Source organism: Mastomys coucha, unplaced genomic scaffold, assembly GCF_008632895.1.
Source record: "Mastomys coucha isolate ucsf_1 unplaced genomic scaffold, UCSF_Mcou_1 pScaffold6, whole genome shotgun sequence".
Classification (NCBI taxonomy): Eukaryota; Metazoa; Chordata; class Mammalia; order Rodentia; family Muridae; genus Mastomys; species Mastomys coucha.
This window is the reverse complement of record NW_022196912.1, coordinates 39,813,584-39,826,745: the sequence shown is the minus strand read 5'-3', so window position 1 is coordinate 39,826,745 and position 13,162 is coordinate 39,813,584. Positions and strand designations below refer to the sequence as shown.

At 47.0% G+C, this 13,162-nt stretch overlaps 1 protein-coding gene across 5 annotated transcripts in view; it reads right to left on the bottom strand.

Annotated features, from left to right (window-relative positions):
* The window catches only part of Asap2 (ArfGAP with SH3 domain, ankyrin repeat and PH domain 2), a 171,099-nt gene that overhangs the window by 58,488 nt on the left and 99,449 nt on the right, over window positions 1-13,162 (bottom strand). For 3 of the 5 annotated variants that reach the window (XM_031356927.1, XM_031356930.1, XM_031356929.1), the window contains exons 6-10: window positions 10,748-10,877; window positions 8,065-8,150; window positions 2,335-2,410; window positions 1,988-2,074; window positions 838-846 (exon numbers count right to left, since the gene is read on the bottom strand). In XM_031356927.1, coding sequence (XP_031212787.1) covers window positions 838-846; window positions 1,988-2,074; window positions 2,335-2,410; window positions 8,065-8,150; window positions 10,748-10,877 — 388 coding nt within the window. The remainder of the gene's footprint in view (window positions 1-837; window positions 847-1,987; window positions 2,075-2,334; window positions 2,411-8,064; window positions 8,151-10,747; window positions 10,878-13,162) is intronic. The other 2 variants (XM_031356928.1, XM_031356931.1) reach the window with 1 other exon arrangement.

The window sequence follows — 13,162 nt, the reverse complement described above, 5'->3', positions numbered from 1 at the left end:
GGACTGAAGCAGGGAGGACTGAAAGAGGGAGGACTGAAGCAGGGAGGACTGAAGCAGGGAGGACTGAAGCAGGGAGGACTGAAGCATCTCCCTCTTTCTGGATGTACTGGCAATGAACAACAGTGGAGTTGTCCATTATAGCTCAGACACTGAGGGTGAGCACAGAGCATGGCCTGTCTGGTTCACTACTGCCTCTAGGGGCTCCACAGCTGATGAAATGAATTAACCCATCACAGTCTCTGTGCCCCAGTGGCTGCCAACCCAGCCATGCCTCATCAACTTTGTCATTTCTTCCTGGGCTAGAGCCTCCTCAGACATCAAAAGCTCTCCACCGTTCACTCCAGTGTTCTAGAGAGCAGCCATCTCCATGACATGCCGCCTACCTCTTCTACTTACTGTGAGGCTGTGGTCTCAAATCACAAGACTTGCACTTTCTGGAATGGGACAAGGTCACCATGCTGTGAGCAATCTCTAGCACAGCAGCATTATGGAGAAGGTGCTCAGAGGCAGTCCTGCTGAGAGAGGGCTCAGGATGGACTGGAGGGGCTCGCAGAATTCAGCCGTGCAGGGAGGGCCGGGGAAGGGCAGGTGGGGAGTTCAGCAGCTCCACTGCATTGTCAAGAAAACATGGCCGTAGAAGTCTAATCTAAACTTGGGAATTTTCCATTACCCTTGTCTTATGCATCCAAATTCTACCATCTTTAGAGTAAAATCATCTACAACAGTGAAAGTGGAGACATTAAAAGCTGAAATGAACCAGCCATTAAGATGTATGAAGAAATAGCTCTGAACAAAACATGCAAACCTCTGGAATTTGTGAAAATACTGGGTACTTACTCTCCTAGACTTCGGTCACAAAAGGTAAATGCATTTAGGAGAAAAACAACAAGATTCAGTTACAGTCTAAGAACTATGTTTTGTTAAGTAGTGACTTAAATTTACTGAAAAGGGAGAGGATTTACATTAAATTCTCATTACATCCCAGGAGTCAGAGGTTGAGGCAAGAGGATCATTTGAGCCTATGAGTTCAGGGCTAACTTCAACAATGGACTAGGGACAAAGTTATCCATTATAATACCAAAATCACTTGGTTTTATAATTGTTATCACTTGGTGATATGTTGGTGGGGACACAAAGATATCACCATATCAAAGGAACGACGGAGAAGAACCACAAATGACGATGTGGAACATTAACTCTTCTTTTTAAAAAAGCATTGTTGTTGTTAGTGTGTGCGTGTCTGTGAGAGTGGCCATGCAAGGGCCAAGACAGGTGTCTGCAGGAGTTGGGTCTCCCCTTCCATGGCAGCATCTGGGAGCTGAACTCAGGTATTGGGTTTGTACACTGAGCGCTTTCGCCCTCTGAGCCATTGTACCAGCTCTCTTCTCATCTTTTACTTTTAATCTTTATACAAGACATCATTATATAGTTCACTCTGCCCTGAAATTCACTATGTAACACCAGCTGGCCTCAAACTCACGGTGGTCCTCCTGCCTCAGCCTTTCAAATGCCACTACACCCAGCCTAACTCTTCCCGGATAGACACTCTTGGGCTTTAAGGGAATCTGTTCTGTTCCTACTCCATAGACCAGAGAAAGTTCACACGGGGGAGTTTACACAAGGGAGAGTTCACACATAACACAACAGGGAAACTACAGAATCTAAGGATAGAACTTAGGGTACACATGAGATAAGCAGAACTACCAGAAACTGGCAGAGCAGGAAAACACCACACCTGGCCACTCAGGCCCACAGTAGTTGCTGGTCCTAGAAGTAACTATCTTAAGACAGACAACTTTATAAAACTAAAATTTAAAAAAAGCAAAAGACATTTTAGGGATTATAGACATAGTCCTGTGAACCCCTAGTAGATACAGATATATTCCTCAGCCCAAAATCCTCCTCCGCATTGGTGGCGGTGGGGGGTGGTGGTGGGGGATGCGGAGTGGGGGAGGAACTGTGATCCTTCAGTCTTCAATCCCCTCACCTCTTTCTGTTCCACCTGCAATGCTGATTTCAAAATATCTCGAAGTTGTATCAGCTGTCGTCGTTCCTCATCCTGGGCCTGTTTGATCTTTGAAAAGCAAGCAAAGCAGAGAAAAGTAAAACCAGGGTGCACCTTAGATGCTGCAGATCGTGGTGTTGCCACACACGAGCGAGCACGCACTCACGCACACACGCACTCACGCATGTGGGTGGCCTGTTCACATCGTCCCTCAGCACCATCTCCAGAAGCACCTGTCGTTTCCGGACAGCACAGTGTGCATGCCCGAGGTTACAGAACTGTGCTACCAGCTGAAAGGGTGGCTAAACAGCACAGGGGTGTCTACTCACGGTGTGGAGGTCCGTGGAGAGCGTCTCGATGGAAGGCTTGAGGCTTTCTACTGCTTTCAGTCCATCCTGGAAAAAACTGGGGGAGAGAAAAAGCAGAGGGTGCATGTCACCAGGGAGAAGGCTGTTAGAGACAAGACTGTTCAAGGGAAGGCGGCTGGACAGGGTGTGATTCCTGGAGGGACAGAAACCTTCTGGCAAAACCAGAATAAAATGACAAAATTGTAAATGAACAGAAAATGAATTATAAACCTGAGAGTTTGTGATTTTTTTTTTTGACCCACATAACAGGAGACCTGATTTTCCAGTTAATAAATGGAAACCCGACTCTCCTGACAGTGGCAAGAAGGGCTTCGAGGCAAAAAAGCTATGGGGTACAGACAAGAGTGTGCACTAGAGAACTCCCCCAACAGGGAACAGTTAAGTGGGAGAGTACAAGAGAGAAACCAGGCAACTTTGACACACATGAATGACCGGGCTCCATCGGCACAGCGGAAAAGTATGGTGGGTTTTAAAGGTTAGAAAGCAAAAGGAATCTCCTAAAGATAGGGACTGATGACTCTCTCAGGTCATTTAAGACAAAGGAACTCAGGAAATGTTGCAAAATTGCCGGTCTTCAGCACAGCCCCAAAGCATGCTGGTCAACCTTACGTCAACAAGACTGGATTTAGGACCCAAGAGACTCACATCTGGGTCTGTGTGCGAGGGCATTTCCAGAGAGGAAGCAAGAAAGACCAATGTGGATATTGGGGACACCATCCTATGAGCTGGGGTCCCAGACTGAATAAAAAGGAGGCTACCAAGCCAAAGGCCAGCATTCCTTTCTCTGCTTTCTGATATGATCTAACCAGTTACCTCACCCGCTACCATGACCTTCCTTTGGTAGCCTTGCACACACTGTGAGCCTCCTTCCTTACCCTCTCTTGCTTGATATGCTCTTATAGATTATTTTATCACAGGAAAAGTAAGTAAGACACCCTGCTGGGCTCAGGGAAATCCAGCTGTTTGATAAGCCTGACAACCAGAAGTCAATCATTCCTGAGAAACATACACAAAAAAAGCCAGATGTGGTGTGCATTCTAATACCAGCACTCCTAGGGTGAAAATGGAGGTGAAGACAGGAAAATTGGCCAGAAACACACATAGCGGCAGGAAAAGAAAGACTATGGGAGGAGAGGACAGGTTCCCATAGTGGTCTTCTGACCTCTGTGTCACCCCATGACATGACATGCATGCATCATATACCTATACACACACAAATTCAAAAATAAATGATAAAAATATAGGCTGAGAAGAAAATGACCTGGGTCTCACATATAATATTCACATAGGTGATTTTTCCTTTTTCCTTTTAAATTCACCAGTGATCCTATGAGACTCTTTCATACTGTGTTCCACAAAACAAAGATCATGAAAAAAACATTGTAGCCTATAACTCAACTTAGTGATGGACACACATACACATGCATACACACATACATATATATATCCACATACATGCATACACACACACATGTTCACACGTGCATACACATATGCATATGTACACATGCATACACACAACACACACACACACACAGAGTGAGCGATGGACACACTAAAGCAAGGCTGCTAGAGTGTTCTTACCTCACTCCTTAGACATGCACGTGGATACTGTACATTCTTGTTTATCTGCTATTTCTTTTCTGAACACACTGTGCTTCTGGATTAGCAATCCAGTCCCTGTGTCAGTGTGTGATTTGTCCAGGTGTTTGTGGCCAGAGTAAGGGCAGAAGTGCCAGGTCCCCTGCCTTTCTGGGCCCCCTAAATTGACACAGAAATCTTGAAGAACTGCAGAGTTATAGGAACCGGAAACTGGGTTTGCTCCCATTGTGAACACATGTGATCCCTGTGGTTTAGTTAAAGTTTTTCTTTCTGTAATGGTTTTCTTAGCACCTCTAAATTTTGGGAATGTAGCTAGGTCATAAGAATACAGGGAATGTAAATATAGGGAAGTAGAAAACACAACAGCACATGAAGGCACTGGTGCCTGGGGAGGGAACAGGTGCACAGCCCTAGGCACCTCTGGAGTTTGGCAACTCTCCCCAAGGTAAGTGAAGAGAGCAAGCAAGCATGTAGCCAAGGGCTTAGGGACCTGGCTGGCTCTCTCTCCCCCACCCACCCACTCGCACACACCCACTCTCCCCCACCCACCCACTCGCGCACACACACACACACACACACACACACACACACACACGTTTCCTAGAGAGTGCACTCAGAAGAGTGATAAAAACAAGGATCTCATCTTTGTCACAGCCTTGATATACTGAAGAGTTCACCTATAATGCCCCTTTCAAAACTCCCATCTGTCAGTGCTCTCCTTGTGGAGGATGCCAGGCCTGGCTAGCAGCTTCAAAGTACAGAAGAAGCTCAAGGGCTGGCTGCTTTGGTGACCTCTGTGTCACCAGGACACTCATAGGTGCGTGTCCCCGAGAATCTTCCCCTGAAGCCCATTAGCATTTTTCCTAGTCAAGCATTTTCCTCTAGTCAAGGAGCTTTTATCATCAGTGCTATCAAGTCGGACTTTGTTCTCTGGCCTATTGGACACTTTCTAGCCGGTTCAACCAGAATTTCAAGCCCTGGAAATAGAACTATTTAGATGCAATCTTGGGTCCACTCCTGTATACCAAGCCTTTCATGATCACACTACCATCACACCAGATGGGTTGTGTGGTCTGTTGAGGATCTGCCTATAGCACACGCCCTTTCCCGGCATGAAAGTAAAGCCCTCCAGAGCTCTGGTTCCCAAGTCTCATCAACACAGTATCTCAGGTCCATCATGTACAGCTGGCCATGATGGCTCTGAGCAGTACGTGCTCAAAGCGCAAGGCAATTTAGCACACCCTTCCACCTGAGAGTGACTGCCTCGTTTTAGTTACTGTTCCAAAGGCTGCCCTACTTCTAGATGCTATTACAAAACCTGCATCCTACCCCTTCAGCTGCCCCAGAGATGCAAGTGCTATCTTTACACGAAATAAAAATCCATGATGCAGTCTTCAAAATGTTTCAAAAAGTCGCTACAGAATGTGACAAGCAAAAGTGAACTGAAGAAGCAAAATTAAGTAAGGTGCATGGAAGTTGTCCTAAGGAGCGGGATACCACACAGAGGCTTCTCACACTCCCAGAAGACAGCTGTGGTGAGGAAGCTGTGAGGTAGGGACCCAGATCACTGAAGAGGGAGTGTGAAGGACTTGACAACACGCAGAACACACATGCGGCCTCAGGTTCACAGGGTCTGTGAGCCAAGCCTCTTGGACTTTGTTTTATCTCCCCAAATATGAACCAGCCAATGTGAAGACACAGCCCCCACACACGCCCATACGCTAGCACTCATCCAAAGAGGAAGCAGGAAGGTTCATATTTTAGAAGGTTATTGAGCTCGTGGCCATAAAAGGCCAAGTAATTCACTTTCCACAAGTGGCCTGTTGCTACCCAACTAATAGTTTGTGCAAAATAAAGAAGAAAAAGGAAATCTGAGAATAACTTCTTCCTAAAAATAAAAACTCAGCAAGGAAGCGACCCACTTCCTACACAGCCTGGCAGCCGGGTTATGGGGAGGACAGTGCAGCGGATCTGCTGAAGCGTCATTGCTTTGAACCGGTCAGGGAAACCACCTTAAAAATTCTAGAAATTCCAGGTCCTCTTGACTCTGGGCCAATCTTCCCCACGACAAGCTCCCCTGATCATAGCTACAGGGAGGCTACGTCACCAGAGCCATACTAGGTCACCAGAGCCATACAGGGGTGAGCACACAAGCCCTGCACATATGTGGCTGGTCCACAGAGCACCCCTGGACATGGGGCTGAATGAAGAGCCATCTGAGAGGCATGGCGAGGCTGCTGCAGAGGCAGGAGCCCATGCGGGCTGCTGCTGGGACTGAGTCCCAGGAGAAAGCAGGGGACTTCTGCTGACATTCTAGGACAGGCACAAGGCATGGGCAGTGACACCAGCCCCAGGCAAAGCCCATTCAGGGAGAGGTAAACAAACTGGTGCAGCAACTTGAGACTATACACTCTCTACTCCAGTTGTGACCAGTCCAGCCAGGATATTCATCTCAGCCTACAGTCCACTGTCTGAGGCTACTCTTTTTTTTTTTTTTTTTAATGTATTTGTTTAGCTTCATGTGTACATGTGTGTACCTGAGTGTATGTATGTGTATCACATGCCTGCAGAAGTCCACGGAGGTCAGCGAGTTGGAGTTACAGATGGTTGTGACCTGTTATGTAGGCACTAGGACTCCAAGCTGAATCCTCTGGAAGAGCAGCGGCATTCTAAGCAGCTGAGCCATCTCTCTAGTCTTTAGAACACTTTGGCAAACATTCAATTCCTAAGTCCATCTCCCCAACCACATCCCTTTAACTCAGCACCTTGAATACAGCCCGACAGGGTGAACTCCATCAAAGACTGCTGGGCCAGTGAGTAAAGGAGCCATGCATGTGTACTTACACCAGTGCTCAGGGGCCTGGGACAGAAACAGAACCATGTGGAAGCTGACATCCAGAGAGCAAAGCTAAGTATCTAGAACATGAAGTATTTCTTTCTTTCCTATCGACTTTCTAGATCTAGCAGTTTATGAAAGTACTGTCTTAATAATATAATACAAGTTAACACCATTTCCCTACTCTTTCAAAAACAACACAAACTTCTGAGATCATGTGTCAGATCAAGCAAGTCAGCAAGAAAAATATATATGACAATTATGCCAATTTTTTTTTCGAGACAGGGTTTCTCTGTATAGCCCTGGTTGTCCTGGAACTCACTCTGTAGACCAGGCTGGCCTCGAACTCAGAAATCTGCCTGCCTCTGCCTCCCAAGTGCTGGGATTAAAGGCGTGCACCACCACTGTCTGGCAATTATGTCAATTTTTAAATATTATATATATACTTTTACTTTTTTATTGAGACACAAGTCTCAAGCAATAAGATGGTCCTTTCAAAGTGTACATGGCGGTGGGTTTCAGAATACTGACAGGGCTAAGCAACCAGCATGATTCCAGAATGGGTTCTGTTTCCTCCAAAGGCAAGTGCGCACCCATGAACAGTCGGATTCCATCTCTTCCTTTTCTATGGTAACTCCTAAGCTGCTTTCTGTCTATAAATGTGCTTTAAACCCTGACTTGGCAAATGCACAGTCATGCAATGTGGTCTTGTGTCTCTGGCTTCCATCTCTCTATAAGGTCAAGGTTCATCTGTGTTGTAGCCTGAGCACTTCTTTCCTTCTATGGTCATTCATTCATTCATTCATTCATTCATTGACAGGGTCTCATGTAGCCCAGGCCAGTCTCTATATAGCCAAGGATGATCTTAAACTTCTGCCACTTCTGCAGAGCACTTGTGTGCCATCACATTGGTTTATGTAGTGTGGGGATTAAACCCAAGACACTACCGTGCCCCCATCATACCCACCTCCCTACTCCCACATGCTAGGCAAATACTCTACAGGCACAGCTACGTCACCAGCCCTAGCCCGTGATCATTTCTTCCTTTCCTTCTGTTTTCTTTGCAGTTCTGGGGATTGAGCCTGGGCCTTCACACATGCTAAGCCAAGAGTAATCTACCACTGAGCTATATCCTCACCCATGCCACGGTCATTTCCAAGTGAATATTTACTCCCTCAGAGCAATGTTATCCATCGGAAGCTGCCGTCCATGGAGCAGCATTCAAAAAGATGTCATAGAGAAGGGACACTTACTTGCACTGGGCGTGGAAGTACTTGATCAGATTCTGAAGCAAATCCACTCCCTTTTTCACCTTGATTTCATTGACCTTCAGCAGGTACTGTGGAGAAGTAAGGAAAGGATGTTGAGAGAAGAGCAGACAGGAGCTTAACACGAGCTTCTGAAGACACTGAGGATGTCTTTGGAACCAGGGGCTCTAGTAGCCTAGGCTAGCCTTGAACTCGTTTGCCATACAGTCAAGGAGGGCCTTGACTTTCTCATCCTCTCAATTCGGCCTCCAGAGTGCTGTGATTACAGGTGTGCAATACCACCTCTGTCTTATCTGCAGGGCTGGAGACTGACCCCAGGGATTCATGTGTACTATGTGCAGACCATGCTACCAGCTGAGCCATGCCCCCTGTTCCAGACTGACTCTCTCTTGACCTCTTTAACTGCATGTAGACTGGGCAGGGTGGGGCTTGTGACAGACAGATGCTGGGTACCTTCTGCATACAAGACTCAATGGTTTTGATGGCCAGGTAATTCAGTGTTTAAGACCTCTATCTCCTAACTAGATGTTCTACCACTTTCAGCCAGGATAAGCTTCCTCTGGTAGCATGGAAGGGGGATGCCTTGAACAAATGGGCATTTCTAACTATCTCGGATCCTCCTACACACACTCTTCTTCCCAGGTCCCCTCTGTTTCATTCGAGACGTGGTCTCTCTATGCAGTCCTGGCTGTCCTGAGATCAATGGCGTGTACCACTTCATCCAGCTTCAACTTCCTTTCTTTGTCAGGTCGCCGTCTTCAATACTAACTGCCACAATTCAGTAGCGGAGACTTCATTACCATGTTGCTGACCCAAAGCACTTCCTCTAAATATGAGCACTAAAAAGGTGAATTTTAAATTAAATTGTATCAAAGCCACTTCTAACCTGGAGAATCCACTAAAGGCTACTTAGCAGGCATTATGAAATGCACCTGGCCCTTCCTAAAAGTATATAGAACAAGGGCTCTATAACCCCCTTCGCCCTCACGATGAGGCTGTGGAGTAAGAATTCTGAGCACAACTCATCTTCAAGACTGGATGGCCCAAGTCCAGGAACTCTCCCAAGCCAGCTGTGCAAGCCAGAGAGGGGACAGGAAGCCATTCTGAAACCATAACAACCAATTTTCTCCTCTCTGTAAGAACTGCCTATGTGTTCTCTTCTCCTTCCTTTTTGATAGTTATTGGCTATTAATTGGATGTCTGGGCAAGGGCCAAAATGATACAATTGTTAAATAAAATGCTTGGCAATGAACCAAGACTTAAAATGTGCACGCTCTTTGACCCGGAAATTCTACTTACCGGAACTTATTCTAAGCTACAATCAGAAAAGCGTAGAGATGAATAGGAAGGAGGATTTACCGTGGCTTTTTCTTTTTCTTTTTCTTTTAAGATTGATTTATTTATTATATATAAGTACACTGTATCTGTCTTCAAACACCCCAGAAGAGGACATCAGATCACATTGTGGATGGTTGTGAGCCACTATGTGGTTGCTGGGATTTGAACTCAGTACCTTCAGAAAAGCAGTCAGTGCTCTTAACTACTGAGCCATCTCTCCAGCCCCCCATGGCTTTTTCTTAAATAGAGGGTATAACAAGTGGCACTGGGCTGGGGTTACACTGATGCAGAGCCCAGGGAGAGATGGGGACATTCTCATTCACAGTGAGGCACAGAAACACAAAGGCCTCATGCTCAGTGTTCTGTAAGCTGGGGTCAGCTCCCCTTCTGCCCTTCTCTAATACACTGCCACAGGATGCAAGACCAGAGGGCAGGGGACCTCTGGGAACTGGATACCAAGGACGCCTGATGCCATAGCTGCAGGAGTGCTTTCTGGCTGAACCTTCTCCTCCATCTCACCTACTCCACAGGTGCACTAAGAGTCTTAAAAGCATCAAAGAAGTAAGTATTCTAGCCAGCTCCCGTGAGAAAGTATGGGAGGCCAGAGAGGACATTCTTTAAGTCATCTCTTCTACTTAAAAACAACAACAAAATAACAGAAAAAAGATTCTCATCTGTCTCTGTCTGTGTGTACATGCACACGCATGCACAAGCACACACATTTGTACATGTAGGTCTATCTGGAGGCCAGAAGAGGGAGTCAGATCCCTTGGAACTAGAATTAAAGGTGTTTTCAGGGGGTCGGGGGGGGGGGGGGGGGGGGGGGGGGGGGGGGAGGCGGCATGGCTCAGCGGGTAAGAGCACTGACCGCTCTTCCGAAGGTCCTGAGTTCAAATCCCAGCAACCACATGGTGGCTCACAACCACCCATAATGAGATCTGACGCCCTCTTCTGGTGTATCTGAAGACAGCTACAGTGTACTTATTTATAATAATAAATAAATCTTTAAAAAAATTTAAAAAAAGAAAGTGTTTTCCGAAACCTGACTTAGATGCAGGGATCCACAATCAGGTGCTCAGGGCTGAGCAGCGAGTGCTCCTAACTTCTGAGTCTCCTCTCTCTTCCTTTAGTAAAAGTTGGTGTTAGACTGACCTAAACCCACACACTAGTGAGTAGTCTAACATTCCTCTAACAAAGCAAAGCTCTAGTACAGAAATGCAGCCCAGTACCCGGTCTGGCACCATCACCAGAGCCACACGTCTCAGTGGAGAGGAGGTGTGCACATGTGGCCGGGCCTGTCCCGGGTGGCTTTCCTCTCACAGCGTCTCACCTCACACATCTGCAGCTGGAAGAAGCGTCTTTCCTTCTCCATCTCCTCTGCAATCTCAGCCCCGCTTATTTCAGTTCGAATCATCCCATGGAGCTTGGCATGTTCCTTTTTCTCCTTTTCTATTTTGGTTCTATGTGTGAAGACAAAGCAGGGATTAATCAAGAGGCCTTTCAGCACAGTACTCCCCACCAGACAGCCTCAGAATCATTTGCAGGGACAAACGCTTGCCACACTTTTTTGAGCAGGTAACCTCTTAATTCTCTCTCTTTTTTTTTTTTTAAAAAAAAGATAGTTGTGAGCCACCATGTGGTTGCTGGGATTTGAACTCAGGACCTTCGGAAGAGCAGTCAGTGCTCTTAACTGCTGAGCCATCTCTCAAGCTCCCAACCTTTCAGAAAGCAAAGCACCTGTTGTCTCACAAAAACACATTGGACTTGGCCTTCCTGCTGCCTACTGAACAGATCCTGCCTAAGCACATATTAGGTCTGATCGTGTCACCCTCCCTGCCCCATTTAGTACAGTCACAGCTGCTCCGGCTTCCACAGTACTTCCCTCTACAGCATCATGCTGTTCATCTGTCCTTCATGGCCTTTTTCATGGTGCCTTCATGCTGAGCTACGTTATCTAAATGTCACGTGTACAGCTTGGGTAGAAACTGACCTGCACAGCACACACCAGAACCACCACCAAGGGGAATGGAGTCACAGAGTCACATGAGCCATAGAAAGCTCTGGATCTAAAGCCCAAGGAGGCGCCTCCTGCCGAGCCTCAGGTGGCACATGGAGACATAGCTGGCATTTTCTTTAAAAGTAGTTGGATGATTAAACAGGCGACTTGAGAGTTCCTTGTCACAGGAGGTAGATAGAGTATGTGCGTGTGTATGTGTGTCTGTCTGTGCCTATATGTGGAAGAGGCAGCATCATCAGTCCTTTGCTCTTTTGTGTGGGCACACAGGGTGAACCCATCCGGCAGAAGGAGACTAAGTAAGAGACCATTTGGCAGGGACACTGTTCAGTGAATTCGGGCACCTCAGTGGAGCTGTGACCACAGGGTACTTACTATAGCCTCTGGACTTCTTATCTAATTCTACAGTCGCCAGCCATGTATCTAAATATTCAGTACAGAGCTGCTGCTAAGAATCCTGAAGACGCCTTAAACTTGTTACATGTGGCAAGGACTCTTGGGATAGAGGGACCACTCATGTGTGGGCTTAAACAAATATAATGTCTCCTCAGGATGCTTTGAGTTTAAAAGGCGCTGCCCCTTCCACACCAGACTCTGAACCCCTGCAGGCCATTCTGTCCTGTACTGCGCAGGCAAAGCTCCATCCTAGAGAACGTGGTGCTTTCTCTCCCCAGTCTATCTCTTCACAGCCAGAGGCCTCTCTCCCACAGTGTTCTCTAAGTGAGCTCCTTGGGGAAAGGAAGCAGGTACAGGTACAGCTGGACCAAAGTTGGTCAATAGCTCCCCTGACCCGAGCTTGGCACCATCTTGCTGGGTGCAAGGCCAGCCCTGCTGATGCCACAGAACCTATCACAGCCGAAAGAGGCTACGTGGGCAGGGCCAGTGGTTGGGAGTCTCCTTGGGTTGAACAAACCTCCCAGGTACCCCCAGTTTCATGTCACCCCCGCTGAGCATTTGGGCGGATATCACCAGTTGATTCAGGTTGACCTGAAATCTAGGCAATTTCCAGACAGAGAGTACCAGTTCCACAGGTGGAATGGGTGCCAAGAGGTGGATTTGAGCTTTGTGATACTTCGTTAAACAGAAGAAAACCCCAGGGCAGCTTAAAAACAAAACAGCCCGGTTAAAATACTTAGAGTCACATCTGAAGCGATTTTTCCCTTCCTAGCTCTCCTCACTGCACCAGATGGTCTCACATGAAAGTTCCTTTCCATTCAGGAACGCCTCCAGCCCCCAGAGGGATTACAAAGTAAACATGAGGCATTTAAAAGAATTGTCGATTTCTCCAGCATTTAAATAATCGCAAGTCTTAAGTGCCTGCCCCCCTCCAGCTTTTTCTAGCTGGTTGATTCTTCCTGCCTTTGGCATGAGACACTGGTAAGAAAGGCTCTAACTGCCTACAGCTGTCCAGGAGCGGCCTGTGGTTCAGGTCTCGGACAACCGCTACATCCCTCCCTAGCAACAAAGAAACCAGGTAAAACTAAAACACAGGGGATTCAAGTCCTAAAAGCAAGAGAGCTGGTTATTTCAGAGAAATGGGAACCCAGAGCTAAGAGTACACTTAACACACAAACCAAAACAAGCCAGCAAACAAAGCAACTGTGTGTGTGCCCATGGACCTGTCTGCATGTGTAACTGAGGATACCGTGGACCTGTCTGCATATGTAACTGAGGATACCTTGGGCCTGTCTGCATGTGTAACTGAGGATACCGTGGACCTGTCTGCATGTG